General features: G+C 45.1%; 1 protein-coding gene across 3 annotated transcripts in view; it reads right to left on the bottom strand.

The window, feature by feature from the left end:
* The window catches only part of DOC2B (double C2 domain beta), a 452,434-nt gene that overhangs the window by 199,417 nt on the left and 235,998 nt on the right, over window positions 1–17,019 (bottom strand). For all 3 annotated transcript variants that reach the window (XM_072136265.1, XM_072136266.1, XM_072136267.1), the window contains one exon: window positions 9,034–9,108. In XM_072136265.1, the coding sequence (XP_071992366.1) occupies window positions 9,034–9,108 (75 nt within the window). The remainder of the gene's footprint in view (window positions 1–9,033; window positions 9,109–17,019) is intronic.

Raw genomic sequence — 17,019 nt, 5'->3', positions numbered from 1 at the left:
GAAGTGGGAAAATTTATTAGGGGTTTGATTTCAATAAGGCATGGTCTGCCATTTACTTTTTATTTTACGTTTATTTTTTCATAACTCAGCGTCATCTCATCTGGCATAGCAGTGTGCTTTCATACTTGGCTAGAAAATAGCCATAGGAGAATCCAAATGGCTTACTTAGGCCTACAATAGCGTTATATATATTTTATTTCTGGTTGATCTGCTGGTGGCTGTCCTTGCTGCAGTGCATCTACTACCATATTGTGAGGAATTTGTAGTGAGACTTGCGACCGTTGTGTTTAGCGCTTAGTGACGCACATATCCATCGCAAAGACCGAAGTGGGAAAATTTATTAGGGGTTTGATTTCAATTAGGCACAGTCTGCCATTTACTTTTTATTTTACGTTTATTTTTTCATAACTCAGCGTCATCTCATCTGGCATAGCAGTGTGCTTTCATACTTGGCTAGAAAATAGCCATAGGAGAATCCAAACGGCTTACTTAGGCCTACAATAGCGTTATATATATTTTATTTCTGGTTGATCTGCTGGTGGCTGTCCTTGCTGCAGTGCATCTACTACCATATTGTAAGGAATTTGTAGTGAGACTTGCGACCGTTGTGTTTAGCGCTTAGTGACGCACATATCCATCGCAAAGACCGAAGTGGGAAAATTTATTAGGGGTTTGATTTCAATTAGGCACGGTCTGCCATTCACTTTTTATTTTACGTTTATTTTTTCATAACTCAGCGTCATCTCATCTGGCATAGCAGTGTGCTTTCATACTTGGCTAGAAAATAGCCATAGGAGAATCCATACGGCTTACTTAGGCCTACAATAGCGTTATATATATTTTATTTCTGGTTGATCTGCTGGTGGCTGTCCTTGCTGCAGTGCATCTACTACCATATTGTAAGGAATTTGTAGTGAGACTTGCGACCATTGTGTTTAGCGCTTAGTGACGCACATATCCATCGCAAAGACCGAAGTGGGAAAATTTATTAGAGGTTTGATTTCAATTAGGCACAGTCTGCCATTTACTTTTTATTTTACGTTTATTTTTTCATAACTCAGCGTCATCTCATCTGGCATAGCAGTGTGCTTTCATACTTGGCTAGAAAATAGCCATAGGAGAATCCAAACGGCTTACTTAGGCCTACAATAGCGTTATATATTTTATTTCTGGTTGATCTGCTGGTGGCTGTCCTTGCTGCAGTGCATCTACTACCATATTGTGAGGAATTTGTAGTGAGACTTGCGACCGTTGTGTTTAGCGCTTAGTGACGCACATATCCATCGCAAAGACCGAAGTGGGAAAATTTATTAGGGGTTTGATTTCGATTAGGCACAGTCTGCCATTTACTTTTTATTTTACGTTTATTTTTTCGTAACTCAGCGTCATCTCATCTGGCATAGCAGTGTGCTTTCATACTTGGCTAGAAAATAGCCATAGCAATAGGATAGCATCGTTTGGTTTTAAAAACTAAAAAACACAAAAAAAACGTTAAAAAAAAAATTTAAGTTATAACTTTCATTTTCAAAATGTTTAAACCGAGGGCTAGGGGTAGAGGACGAGGGCGGGGACGTGGGCGTCCAACTACTGCAGGGGTCAGAGGCCGTGGTCCTGGGCGGGGTGAGACACCACCTGCTGATGAGGGAGCAGGGGAACGCCGCAGAGCTACACTCCCTAGGTTCATGTCTGAAGTTACTGGGACTCGTGGTAGAGCACTGTTGAGGCCAGAACAGTGCGAACAGGTGATGTCGTGGATTGCCGACAATGCTTCGAGCAATTTGTCCACCAGTCAGTCTTCCACGCAGTCCACCCATGTCACCGAAATCGGCACTCCTCCAGCTCCTGCACCTCAGCCTCCTCCCCCCCAGTCTGCCCCCTCCCAGCAAAATTTGCCATTTGAACCGGCATACTCTGAGGAACTGTTTTCTGGACCCTTCCCACAGTCACAAACCACTTGTCCGGTTGCTGCTGAGCAATTTTCCGATGCCCAGGTTTTCCACCAGTCGCAGTCTGTGGGTGATGATGACCTTCTTGACGTAGTGGAAGAAGTGTGTAAAGAGGTGTCCGACGATGAGGAGACACGGTTGTCAGACAGTGGGGAAGTTGTTGTCAGGGCAGGAAGTCCGAGGGGGGAGCAGACTGAGGGATCGGAGGATGATGAGGTGAGAGACCCAAGCTGGGTTGAGAGGCCGGGTGAACACAATGCTTCTGAGACGGAGGAGAGTCCTTGACCAGAACAGGTTGGAAGAGGCAGTGTTGGGGCCAGATGGAGAGGCAGGGCCAGAGCAGGTGCATCAGCGCCAAATGTGTCACGTAGTGATGCTCCCGTGGCGAGGGCTCCCGCGGCGAGGGCTAGATTTTCAGAAGTCTGGAGGTTCTTTAAGGAAACACCAGATGACCGACGGACTGTGGTGTGCAACCTTTGCCAAACCAGGATCAGCAGGGTTTCCACCACTACTAGCTTAACTACCACCAGTATGCGCAGGCATATGAATGCTAAACACCCCACTCAGTGGCACCAAGCCCGTTCACCTCCGGCCGTGCACACCACTGCTCCTTCCCCTGTGTCAGCTGATAGTCAGCCCCCTGCCCAGGACCCTGGCACAAAAACCTCATCGTCGCCTCCACGATCCTCCACAGCATCCACCAGCGTTCAGCTCTCCATACCCCAGACGCTGGAGCGGAAACGGAAATATAGTGCAACCCACCCGCACGCCCAAGCCCTTAATGTCCACATCTCCAGATTGCTTAGCCTGGAGATGCTGCCCTATAGGCTAGTAGAGACCGAGGCCTTTCGCAACCTCATGGCGGCGGCCGCTCCTCGGTATTCGGTCCCCAGCCGCCACTACTTTTCCCGATGTGCCGTCCCAGCCCTGCACCAGCACGTGTCAGACAACATCATCCGTGCCCTGACCAACGCCGTTTCTGACAAGGTCCACCTGACCACGGACACGTGGACGAGTGCTGCCTGGCAGGGCGACTATATATCGCACATTGGGTTAACTTGGTGGAGGCTGGGACCGAGTCTGACCCTGCGCCTGGTCATATACTGCCGACGCCGAGGATTGCGGGGCCTACCTCGGTCCAGGTGTTTGAGGCCTACTATGCCTCCTCCTCCTCCCACCCCTCCTCCACCTCCTCCTCCGAACTACCATCCGTGGGCATGGCGCCATCAGTCGCTAGCTCTAGGCACAGCAGCAGTGCCGTCGCTAAGCGACAGCAGGCGGTGCTCAAACTGCTGAGCCTAGGCGATAAAAGGCACACCGCCCAAGAACTATTACAGGGCATCACGGCGCAGACTGATCTGTGGCTGGCACCGCTGAACCTGAAGCCAGGCATGGTTGTGTGTGACAATGGCCGTAACCTGGTGGCGGCTCTGCAACTCGGCAGACTGACACATGTGCCATGCCTGGCCCATGTGTTAAATCTGATAGTTCAGCGTTTCCTCAAGACATACCCCAATCTGTCTGATTTGCTCACGAAGGTGCGCCGCATCTGTGCGCATTTCAGGAAGTCCAGCACAGATGCTGCCACTCTCAGGGCAGCGCAGCGCCGCCTCCAACTGCCCGCTCACCGACTGTTGTGCGACGTGCCCACGAGGTGGAATTCAACATTAACCATGTTATCCAGAGTTTACCAGCAGCGCAGAGCGATTGTAGACTGCCAGATGTCAACTTCCACCAGAACTGGTAGTCAGGTCAGTCAGCTTCCTCAAGTCTACAATGAGGAGTGGACGTGGATGTCTGATATCTGTCAGGTGCTGAGTAACTTTGAGGAGTCAACACAGATGGTCAGTGGCGATGCCGCCATCATCAGCCTCACCATCCCGCTGCTTGGCCTGTTGAAAAGCTCTCTGATCAGCATGAAGTCGGAAGCTTTGCGCTCGTCACAAGAGACGGGGGAAGAAGATTCCCTTGTTGATAGCCAAAGCACCCTCAGGTCTGTTTCTCAGCGCATATCGGAGGAGGTGGAGGAGGATGAGGAGGAAGAGGAGGAGAATGTTGGCGAGACACAAGAGGGGAGCATTGCTCAGACCTTCACTGTTCAGCGTGTATGGGCAGAAGAAGAGGAGTTGGAGGAGGAGGAGATGGACAGTCAGGCCAGTGAGGGGAGTGAATTCTTGAGAGTTGGGACTCTGGCGCATATGGCAGATTTCATGCTAGGCTGCCTATCCCGTGACCCTCGTGTTCAAAGAATTTATTCCAGAACTGATTACTGGGTATTCACTCTCCTGGACCCACGGTACAAGCAAAATCTTTCCACTCTCATCCCTGGAGAGGAAAGGAGTGTGAGAATGCATGAATACCAGCAGGCCCTGGTGCACAAGTAACAGTATTTCCCTTCTGACAGCGCTAGCGGCAGAGTGCGTAGTTCTGGGACAAGTAGCGAGGGAGAGTAGGCGAGCTGGCAGCTTGTCCAGCACTGGCAAGGGTACGCTTTACAAGGCTTTTGCCAGCTTTATGTCACCCCAGCAAGACACTGTCACCTGTCCCCAGTCTCGGCAGAGTAGGGCTGATCTTTACAGAAAGATGGTGAGGGAGTACGTAGCTGATCATACCATCGTCCTAAATGATCACACAGCTCCCTACAACTACTGGGTTTCAAAGCTGGACATGTGGCACGAACTGGCGCTGTACGCCTTGGAGGTTCTTGCCTGCCCTGCCGCTAGCGTGTTGTCCGAGCGGGTTTTCAGTGCAGCTGGTGGCATCATCACCGATAAGCGTACACGCCTGTCGACTGACAGCGCTGATAGGCTGACGCTTATTAAGATGAATAAAGCCTGGATTTCTCATAATTTCCAATCTCCACCAGGTGAAGGAAGCTCAACCTGAATAATTGATCCACTCCTCCTCCTCATTTTCCTCCTTCTCCTCCTCTTTGTACACTAAAGCAGAGGAAACTGGCTATTTTTTGACAGGGCCCACTGGCTCTAGCTATAGTACTTTATGCATTTAATTTTTCTGGAGGGCCACCTACCCGGTCCTCTGTTTTAAACAATTTTTGGGAGTGCCACATACAGGCACTCAATCTATTCAATTTTTCTGGAGGGCCACCTACCTGCTCCTCTGGTTTGAAAACTTTTTTGGACTGCCACATACAGGCACTCAATCTATTTCATTTTTCTGGAGGGCCACCTACCTGCTCCTCTGGTTTGAAAACTTTTTTGGACTGCCACATACAGGCACTCAATCTATTTCATTTTTCTGGAGGGCCACCTACCTGCTCCTCTGGTTTGAAAACTTTTTTGGACTGCCACATACAGGCACTCAATCTATTTCATTTTTCTGGAGGGCCACCTACCTGCTCCTCTGGTTTGAAAACTTTTTTGGACTGCCACATACAGGCACTATCCAAATTAAATTGTCTCCATAGCAGCCTCCACACGTTGTCTCCATTGCTACCTCCAAAAGTCGTCCATATAGCTGCCTCCATACATCGTCCCCTTATCAAACGAGGTGTGTCAGGCAGAAATTTAGGTTGTTTTCATGGATTCCACATCAAAGTTGTTAACTTTGTCGCCACCCTGCTGTGTTATCCACAAAATATACTGGCAAACTTTTATCATTTACCGATATTATTTCAGCGCTTCTTGCGCATCTGTTGATTACACTGCTGTGTAATCCACAAAATATACTGCCAAACTTTTACCATTTACGGATATTATTTCAGCGCTTCTTGCGCATCTGTTTACATTCCCCTCACCCGCCATATCCCAAACTTATAAGAACGCTACTACACTTAACTTGGTGGAGGCTTGGACCGAGTCTGACCCTGGGGCTGGTCATATACTGCCGACGCCGAGGATTGCGGGGCCTACCTCGGTCCAGGTCTCAAAGGCCTACTATACCTCCTCCTCCTCCGAATTACCATCCGTGGGCATGGCGCCATCTGTCGGTAGCTCTAGGCACAGCAGCAGTGACGTCGCTAAGCGACAGCAGGCGGTGCTCAAACTGCTGAGCCTAAGCGATAAAAGGCACACCGCCCAAGAGCTATTACAGGGCATTCCACATCAAACTTGTTAACTTTGTCGCCACCCTGCTGTGTAATCCACAAAATATACTGGCAAACTTTTATCATTTACCAATATTATTTCAGCGCTTCTTGCGCATCTGTTTACATTCCCCTCACCCGCCATATCCTAAACTTATAAGAACGCTACTACACTTGATCTTATACAAAAGGTTCTTAGAAGTGCTGTTTGGGGAGTAGCCTAGAGACAGGGGCTTGGATTGGCGAAAGCTCGCCTGGCAGCGGAGCGCCAGCTCCATCTCAAGATCCAACTAACATAGTTTTAACTGCAGCACCTTTAATCTACTACTATTTCACTGCCTCCATACATCGTCCCCTTATCAAACGAGCTGTGTCAGGCAGAATTTTCAGGTGTTTCACCAGATACATAGTGGAACGCGGCCCATCTGTCGCCGCCATGCTGGAGACCTGAAGTTGCAATCATAGCAGCGCAATATGGATGCCCCATACTGTCGCTCTTAATCATGGAACCATTTCCGTAAAAACAATTAAAAATAGAACCACTATGCTATTCCATTATTCCTAGGTGAAATATTCAAACGACCCGGCCTGCTTTGAAAATTATAATTTTTTCAAAGTAAACGCTTCTGGCCCCCAGGCCCATTTTGGGTGGGGAGGAGCTGAGAGACAGGGGCTTGGACAGGCGAAAGCTCGCCTGGCGGTGGACCGCCAGCTCCATCCCAAGATTAGGCAGCCTCAGAGGCATCCATGCATGCTGCCCCTGCTGTTTCCTGTCCATTTTGCCTCCACGATCCTCCACAGCGTCCACCAATGTCTCATTTCAACTCTCTATACCCCAGACGCTGGAGCACGAGAGCATATGCAGCACATCATCCCCTTATCAAACGAGCTGTGTCAGGCAGAATTTTCAGGTGTTTCACCAGATACATAGTGGAACTCGGCCCATCTGTCGCCGCCATGCTGGAGACCTGAAGTTGCAATCATAGCAGCGCAATATGAATGCCCCATACTGTCGCTCTTAATCATGGAAGTTGTCTCCATGGCTGCCTCCACATGTCGTCCCCTTATCAAAAGAGCTGTGTCAGGCTCATTTTTCGGGTGTTTCACCAGATACGTTATGGAACTTGGTCACTATGTCGCCACCATGCTGTGTTATCGACTAAATATACCTTCAACCTTTTGTTCACATAGGAAATCATTTCAGCCTGCCACTGCTGCCGCTGCCTCTGCATGCCGTCCCCTATAGTGTCAGGGTCAATTATTGGATGTTTTAGATGCTATCTAGCCTCATTCGGTCACTCTGTCATGGCCATGCTGTTGCCCATAATTTTGGCATAATGGTGCATTTAAGCAGCCTCAGAGGCATCCATGCATGCTGCCCCTGCTGTTTCCTGTCCATTTCTGTGGTGTTTCCATCCTTTTCTGAGGTTCCCAGGTGTTTGGCCAAGCTTCCCTGTGCAGAGCCTTGGTCCCCTTGAAAAATGCTCGAGTCTCCCATTGACTTCAATGGGGCTCGTTATTCGAGACGAGCACTCGAGCATCGGGAAAAGTTCGTCTCGAATAACGAGTACCCGAGCATTTTAGTGCTCGCTCATCTCTAGTTGCTAAGTGATGTGAAAAAAAGCAGGAAGTCGCATGTAGGTACCACTTAAAAATCATGAGATTTGAAACGTCTGCATGAAAAACGCACCGAAAATGCAGTAAAAACGCAAACAACACGCACATGAAAAAAGCAAAAACGCTAATGACTCCTAGCAAAATTACAGTTTTTCAAGCATTGCACTCTGACGTGATCTGCAATGCAAGTGTCAAAGAGACCTAAGGAGTCAGTTGACTGAATTGATTAATTGATTTCGAGTGAGTTGGCAAAAAGACTTGGGGCAGATCAATTTTAAACCATTTTGAAGAAAAAACTAAATTTTGAGGTTGCAATGATAGCAGGAGAGTAAGATTTTTGGGTAGATGGATACACTGAATACACTGAAGCGTACACACAATGAATAAATAAAAAATATTAATGTGTAACAGAGACACGTTTATTATCTGGTTGCTAGATCTACAGAAATAAACAAATCAATTCAAAATCCTATGGCTCTCTGTCTCTAAACACAAAATCTAAAGCATACACAGTTAAGCAAATTACTTACTGCCATGGCTCTACGAGCCTTCCCCCTGGCACGCTGCTAGAATGCTCATATATAGTATGACTTTGTTATTGTTTCTATTATTCATAACAATACATTGACATGAGGGCACCAGGATAAAAGATCATGAGAATACTCGCTATAAAGTATAGAGGGCTCTTTGTTTTGTCTCGTAACTTCTTCTCCATATGTTAGAATAAATTATTTTTGGAATTTTTGATGTACATTTTATAATTAGGTCTGCAGTTAACTTGAAAATGTGTAACTTATTAAAAAATACCTTTCAGCAAGGGTTTGTATGCAAGAGTAGCTTTTGTCTGATGGTCACACTATATAACGTGATACAGCATGGGAGTCACACATTTTTCTTTCTTCCTTTTGAGGTGTGAACATCCTCATTCATAACAAGATTGAAGCCTAGATACTGCATTTAGTGTATAAATAGATAATGAGGAGAGGTATATATCAACACTACGCTATACTATACTGTTATAAGTAAGCTTTCTGCTTTCATCACTGAAAAACAAAAAGGTTTTCACAGTAAAATAGTTACTGGATCAGTTATGGGAAAAAATAGACTTATGAACACTACTCTTAAAAAAAATAAAAGAAAATGCACTTTTCAATATTTGGAGGAATAAAAAATCCAATGGCAAGACAATTTCTTTGCTCTTCTAAAGTTTTAGAAACTCTTACCCGATGGAACTCATATCAGACCATACATTGCCTTCAGTGGAGCTAAAAAGAGCAGATTTTACCTAGGCTAGGCCTTTTGGTATCAGCCTGTTCTGATTAAGTCATAACGTTTATAATGTTAAAATGTACATGATTAGTCAAGGGAGTCTGTGATTGAGGTTTCAGGGGTAGACAGTTAATAACATGCTCACACTAATCTTACCTTACTTGCTCCTGGAAGTAAATGTAATTTAACATATGGATCAGACAGTCCATTGTGGTCCATGGGCTTCAGACCCTTTAAAAACAATAGAGATTAAGATTATGAAAGTAAAATAACCAGTAGAAATTAACTGATATATTGCTATAAGTGCTACCATGGTAACTAAATACAAGAAAATAATTAATGATAATACAACAATTAATCAAATCCAATGATTAAAAGGGTTGTCCAGTGGTATATATCTTTTTTATATATGGTTAGGGAGGTTTTAAAAATAATGAAGAGCATATACTCACCACCTCTGGTGCTACAGTTCTCCCGTGAAAGTGTGGAATAGATCTTATTTATGTATAAAACATAAACATAACATAACGTTTCCTTTTTTTCTTTAAGAATATAAATGATCAAAAGTGTAAATGCTAGACAACCAGCTGGACCACCTTCCCAGCTGCAGACCAATATTTTCTCTTTGGAGACACCACCATCCGATCCCTGTGTTAGCTCCACACCTTGGGTGGGTATAAATAGGCTTCAAGGTTCAAAGAAGTAGTGGAGAGGAAGGGGGCAGGATACATGTGGGTTGGGGTAAATCAAAACCCAATTGCAACAGTGTGCTTATGTTGAGCCTAAATAAGATGCTCTATTGTGCCCATGCTGTAATGTTGGTGGTCCAAGGGGCTTCATATGATATGTTTTACATTGTTTAGCTTTTCAGGGGAGCTGGTACCATGAAAGGTTAATTCCTAGAGATTAGGGCACTGAAATGTAGTAACAGATGCCTATAAATAATACTGTGCTGGTTTGTGCAGTGTTGCACCAGTGGGCCATGATGGGGCACTGTTTAAATGTCTTATGCAGCACGATTGCTGAGTGAGTAGCACTTCTGCCTTGTAGCGCTGGAATCCTGGGTTCAAGTTCCATCTAGGTCAACATCTACTCCGGTTTTCTCCCACACTCCAAAACATACTGGTAGGTTATTTAGATTGTGAGCCCCATTGGGGATAGGGACCAATTTGTCATGCTTTGTGCAGCGCTGCGTAATCTGTGTGCGCTAAATAAATAAGTAATTATTGTTATTATGCATTTGGTGATGTTCAGCCTCATGGCACCGCCCCTTCTGGTTTGCCAGCATCCTCACTGACCTGTGTCATGTGACAGCCATGATGAACATGTCGGCTGCTCCTGTGTCATTTGGACAGTTCCTACAAATACATAGGTACTGTCCATAAGGTATAGCCCTTTTGAGTGGCGGGGGAAATTGGATCCCCATCTAAGGAGAAAGTTAATTGCAGTCAGTTTTCTAAAGATAGTCATCTCAATGTCACCTTCAGCTGTTTTTATTAGGATATCCAGGAAAGGGGATTTGCATGCATGAATTTCAGAGGTGAAATTTAATATGTTAAATTGTTCTGTAGCTCCCTCCCAGATAATGAAAACATCATTGATGAAGCAAACCCAAAGGTCCACCTAGTAAAGGCTAGGGACTATTCCCACAAGCCTAGGAAGAGATTTGCTTAGGTTGGTGCACAGGAACCCATGTCCATGGCATACCAACTGATGGTACAGTTTCCTTTGGAAAGTAAAGTAATTCCTGGCTGTGTAGCATTTACATGTTTGATTATATTTTTAAACAAGTAAAGTAAAAGTTAGGTTTTATAAATAAGGTCTATTCCACACTTTTGGAGCTTCATTCTTTGACTGGTGGATTCAGGAGCAAATATTAACCTTATGACTTGGGCTCAGGTGCAGAGGAGCCATCTAGCTGTAGTCAAGGAGCGCAATAGCAAGCGCCTGCTAGCCAGGGAAGCGTCGATCTTTGAATTTGGAGATAAAAATGGGAAGCTGCTTGCGTATCTCTCGCGGGCCGAACGTCTCTGTGCTTCCGTCCCCTCTATCCTTGACGGTAGCGGAGCCTTGATCACAGATCCCTGGGCCATAAACATGGTTTTTCACGAATTCCATTCTTCTCTATACAGCTCCAGATTGTCCGCTCCTCTTCCGTCGAGATTTCCAGATTCATTGACAGTCTTCCACTTTGGAGGCTCACACCGGTACAGTCATCAGAGCTTGATGCCCCGCTTTCGGCGGAGGAGGTAGAACTGGCCATCCAATCGTTGCCCCGATAAGACACCTGGACTTGATGGGCTGGGAGGTGAGTGGTATAGGGATAACTGTGAGACTCTGGTCTCCCATCTCCTTAGCCTGTATTCCGATGCGCTTGACAGCGGTTCCCTCCCTGACTCCATGCGTGAAGCCCTTATTGTAGTTCTTCCTAAGCCTGGTAAGGACCCGCTACTTCCCGACTCCTACCGTCCAATTTCCCTCCTAAACTCGGATGTTAAAATGCTAGCAAGAATTCTGACAACAAGGCTTAACAAAGTAATATTGTCCTTGGTTCACCCGGATCAGACAGGCTTTATGCCTGGGAGGGGAACTGACATAAACATACAAAGACTACACCTGAACATAGCAGAGGCAGAGAGGTCTTCAGACCCTGGGTTTATATTATCCTTAGACAATTGCAAGGCATTTGATTCTGTGGAGTTGCCCTATTTGTGGACCCTCTTGCCCAGGCTGGGCATTGGCCCTCACTTCACAGCACTTGTTAGGTTATTGTATAACGACCCTAAGGCTAGGGTAAGGACCAATCTTAATATCTCACCCACTCTCCCTATGGCCAGGGGCACTAGACAGGGTTGCCTACCATCTCCCCTTCTCTTCGCACTTGCCATTGAGCCCCTCGCTGTGGCGATCCGTCACTCCGATAGCATTAAGGGCATTTCTAGAGGTTCTATCATTGAAAAGGTATCCCTGTACGCTGATGATACACTTGTATACCTCAGAGATGTGGGCCCCTCTCTGGAATCCCTTCTCTCCCTGATAGAACGCTATGGGGGGTTCTTGGGTCTCCGGGTCAACTGGGATAAATCGGCCCTTTTTCCCTTATCAGATGCAGGGGTACACTCCCTCCCTGTCCCAGTCCAGGTAGTGTCCATTTTTAAATATCTAGGAGTCCAGGTGTCACGCAAGGTTCAGGCATATACGGAATTAAACATTACACTGCAACGGAATCTCGCTTAAAAGCCTGGTCCACTCTTCCCTTGTCCCTGTACGGGGGTATTAACATATTCAAAATGATCTTCCTCCCCAAATTTCTATACCTTTTCCATGCTTGTCCTATACTGCTTCCTAAGAGCTTGTTTAAACGCATAGACAGCATTCTCAGGTCCTTATACTGGCAGGGTGGTGCTCCGCGCTTCAGTTTAGCGCTGCCTCAAGCTCCCAAGTCTAGGGGTGGACTGGCTGCCCCAGATCTGTATCTTTAATACCTGGCTTCCCAGCTAGTATATGCCCAGTGGTGGATTGACATAGACATGGGTAATGCAGCTACTGCGCTGGCTGGAGCCCTGGTAGGTTCCTACGAGGCCCTTACAAACCTGCTGTACAGGTATAAGTCCCCATCTGACACCCCACTTCCCCTACGTACGGTAGCGGTGTGCTGGCATAGGGCACAATCCCTGGTAGAACCGAGCAGCTCTCCCCCTCTCTCGCCTAGGACTCCATTGTGGCTCAATCCGTGGCTTTCGCACTTCCTCTCCCTCCCAGGCTGGACAATGTGGGGGGCAGCGGGGGGGAAATTTGTAGGTCAGCTCCCTTTAACGAGATAAGGGAGAGACATACTGTACGCGATACGGCCAACTTCCACTACACGCAATTGCGACACGCATTCAAAGCCCAATTCGGCTCCTTTAGCCTGACAGTGAAATTTTCCAAACTGGAGACTCTGATGATTACCCTTGACCTCCCTAAGCCACTCACTCAGTGCTATGCTCTCCTACAAGAGCAAAAGTCCAGACCGTTTGATAGAGCCCGTGAATGCTGGAGACAGGATATCCCTGACCTGTCAGATGATGACTGGAGGGAGGTCGAACTGTCCTACTTCACATCTGTAGTGAGTGCGAAAGACTTCCTGATCCAGTCTAAATTCCTCCATCAAGTATACTTCACCCCTGCTAGACTATTCCGCATGGGAGCAATGCCCAATGATCTTTGCTTTCCCTGTAAGGCTGAAGTCAGATCCTTCCTGCATTGTGTCTGGTCCTGCCCCAGGGTTCATGTCTTCTGGTCCGAAGTGCTGGAGTTCCTAAATCTACACTTTGATTTCCCACGCTTACTGTCTCCTTCTGTGTGTCTCCTCGGCATCATAAATGAAGTTGTCAATGGCCACTATGACAAAATTTTCTTTAGGTTTGTCTTATACTATGCCCGGAAAGTGGTGATGATGACCTGGAAGGAACAGGATCCCCCTCCATTAAAAAGATGGATACCACTTATTAACAGTGTCATTCCCCACTACCGATCCCTGTATGTCAACAGGAAGTGTCCCCAGAAGTTTGATCGCATCTGGTCCAGATGGTGCGTGACTCCCCATACAGCCTTATAAACACCTCTGGTATCTGCTTCTCACCATAATGAAGGAGACTGAGCGTGCTGGTATGTATGTGTGTGTGTGTGACTGATTGTCTATGTGTCACCAGTTATTTGTGTCGTAACAAGACGTCTGGCTACAGTATCCTGCTGTTATTTATTGCGCAATATCCCTTAGTTAATATTGGAACGCAATAAGATCCTGATCGTTACCATGGATGCTATTTAATACTTCTGCATTGTGGGGAAGAAAGTATGTAACAGACAATCTTGTTCTTTGGTTTTGTTTATTGTAATTGTTAAACAATTTTCAAAAATTGCAAAAATAAATACTTAAAAAAAAATATTAACCTTATGTTTGATTGCTGAGCTCATTATTCTATTGTCTACAGTTCTCCTGCAGCACCACCCATTACTGATCACAAATGCGTACTTATTACAGCCTGAAACTGATGCTGCAGCAGGGACAGGTTATAATATAATTTAAATTCTAATATAAACATTTACATATCTCTGATAGTCTATGGTAAAGTTTAATATAGATTGAAATCTTCAGCAGGACTAGATTTGTCATTAGGTAAAAAGTTATTTTAAGGTGTATACTGAGAAAATAAATACTGCACATATAAAGCGTTTGGTTAGTGGAATTTAAGGGCAATTAATAGTGGGACAGTGGATATAAAGTACAGCTCTGCTCTTATGGCGGTGATCAGAAAACCCTTTGATCTTTACATTTTAGCCATTAACATGCTTCAATTCATTATTTTTGCAGTATGCACAGGGGAAGTCTGAGAGTGAGATCTCTTATGATCATACCAGAGTTTCCCTTAGTTAACAGTGTGCAAAAGTTTACAAATGTCAACATCTCTAACATAAAACAGCCTCATATTAATATTATACAGCCGCCAGACCTCTGGGATTCTATTTCCTAGAACACTGGCCTATACAAATAATCTTTATTTATGTAGCGCCATCAAATTCTGTAGTGCTTTACTGATTCTGGGAAACATACACAAATAAAATAAGACATTACATGGTAATAACAGTCAATAGGAGTGAGATAATAGAAACAATAGGGAGTGAGAGCACAGATAAACTGAACATGTCCTCTCGTATGTCAGGTGTGCATCATTCATTTTCCAGAGAAAATATTTGGAATAAATGCAACCTTGATTTTTTTAAATTTACATACAGTCACTTTCCCATATGAGATGACTATTACTATAAACCATACATTATAGTCGGGGGGCCTGGCACAGACTTTGCACTGGGGCCCATCAGCTTCTAGTTACATCACTGCATACAGATCTGCCCTTTGTTGTACTATGGAAGTAGCTGTAAGGAAAAGGGGCACTTCAGCTACAAGACCTCGGGGGATATTTATCAGGACGGTGCGCAGAGGCCCTGAAATAATCGCAAATGCTAGCTTTTTCGATTATTTTCCCCAATCCGCCACCTTCATGCCAGTGGGGCGTGAAGGGGCGTGAAGGGGGGGCGCGGCTGGTCGGGAGTGGGCCGGCGCGGGGCGTTACTGTCCCCGCGCCTGCGCACTCGCTGCTGCCGGCGACTTTTCAAACGTGGCATAGGATAAACGCTGCGCAACTGGCAGCCCGATACATCAAGAGACAGAAGCCTCTTCATGTATCGGGCTGCGAAATTGTAGCGGCGGGGCTATCATATGCGCCAGCGTAAGATAAATATCCCCCCTCATGTTTAGTTACATCACAGATTTTTTGCATTGAAGACTGGCAACAATTTGTGATGTAATATTTGAAATGTTGCTCTTGATAAATAAGGTGCACCAAGGCACACTATAGAAATGTTTACTACACTATAGATGACAAATTTGCTTTCAGTCTGACACAGCAAGTACATAGCCCTTTCAAAAAGGTCAAACATCCCCCTCAAAAAGGCACATGCAAAGTGGCGTGCAAAATGGGAGTGGGAAAATCTATCCTAGAAATGCTTCACAATTGTGATGCATCCCTAAATATCTGAGCATCTGAAGGTAGACATGTCAGGTAATTGAGTTAGTTAACTGATATGTACACTGGAGATCAAAACTAGAGAACAACACACAATTTCCTAAATGTCAAGGTCATTTTAAAGTCTTATGTAATTATTTTCTAACATGAGTCAAATAGCAGTATTTTAAGTTTTTCTTCATAAATTGTATATGTAATAAAGAACAGAATAATAAATGAAATTGTTGTGAAAGGATTTCCTTGATTACCTGGCTAACCCTATTTCACTGGCAGCCTAACTTTCCAGTTTGTACTGACTGTGCAAAAAATGTGTGCCGTACTAAAGTGACAAACCCCTCGGCATCAGGTTGTCAAGAGGAAGGCTAAACGGCTGACCTTATCAACCACAGCAAGAGATTTCTTGCTCCAAGGCTGTGATTTCTAGAAAAGTAGCTTTGTACAACATCACAAACTCATTCAAGTATATCTAATGGAAAACATTATGGCGTCATTTATCATTGCCTTTCAAATGGAATATTTTTCCCCTTGTTGCGCCTTTCATGGCTTATTTATGAAGTGTCAGTGCGACAATTTTGATGGTTTCACACACGACCATTTGTGAATCTGACACTTTTCCGACACTTCAATTCTTTTGACTGGTTATGTGCCACAATTTTTAGTGCACAAATAGAGCAGCTAAAAGCTGGTCTAGGGAGTTCTATTTCACCTTCATGTGTGTGGAGACAGTTCTTAATCTTTTGGTTCGTGCACCAAATCATTAATCTCTTGCACCACAAACTTAAATCACACTGAAAATTATAGCACACTTCAAGCGCCACCCTGCGACCAAATTAATAAATGCTCCCCTATGTTTTTTGACAAACTGGGGAGAGACTGAACTCTCTCTTTACAAAGTGTGTAAAGAAATCAGTGAAAGGTGGTGGAAGTGTCATGGTTTGTGGACTATTTTCTGCAGCAGGAGATGAACCTCTCATTAAGCTACATGGCAGAGTGAATGCAAGTGTGTATCAGGACCCTCTTCGACAACTTGTGGTTCCTTTCTTGCATTCTTTACTCAACTAGCAATTTCCATGCAGGGGACAAAGCCCCCTATCACATGGTAAATTGGGTAAAGCAGTTCCTTGAAGCAAAAAACATTGAAACAATGAAATGACCAACCCAGAGTCAATTTCTAAACTCAATAGCAATTGTAAGTGACCAAGTTATGGCCAAGAAACCCACAAGAGTCACAGAACTATGGAAGAGACTGGAAGAAGAGTAGACCAAAATCACACCAGAGCAGAGTGAGAGACTAGTGATGTCCTGTGACTAGTGATTGATCTAAAGTCTTCAAAGCAATGGCCTGTTCATCTCCTAGTTATTAGTGACTGTTGTAACCTTCAGAAAATGTAATTATAATCTTTCTCAGTGCTACAATCATTGCTGTTCTCTAATTATGATCATCACATTTTTTTACAAAGTACAGGTTTTATGTTGATATACTTTGGCAATCTTGTAAAACTCTGTTCTTGCGGCATGGTGAACCCCTTACAAAAAATGCACCAATTGTTGATCAATGGAGATTACATCATTT

The sequence above is a fragment of the Engystomops pustulosus genome, chromosome 2 (genome assembly GCF_040894005.1).
Source record: "Engystomops pustulosus chromosome 2, aEngPut4.maternal, whole genome shotgun sequence".
Taxonomy (NCBI): domain Eukaryota; kingdom Metazoa; phylum Chordata; class Amphibia; order Anura; family Leptodactylidae; genus Engystomops; species Engystomops pustulosus.
The sequence above is the reverse complement of the archived record's forward strand: the minus strand, read 5'-3'. Positions and strand labels throughout refer to the sequence as shown.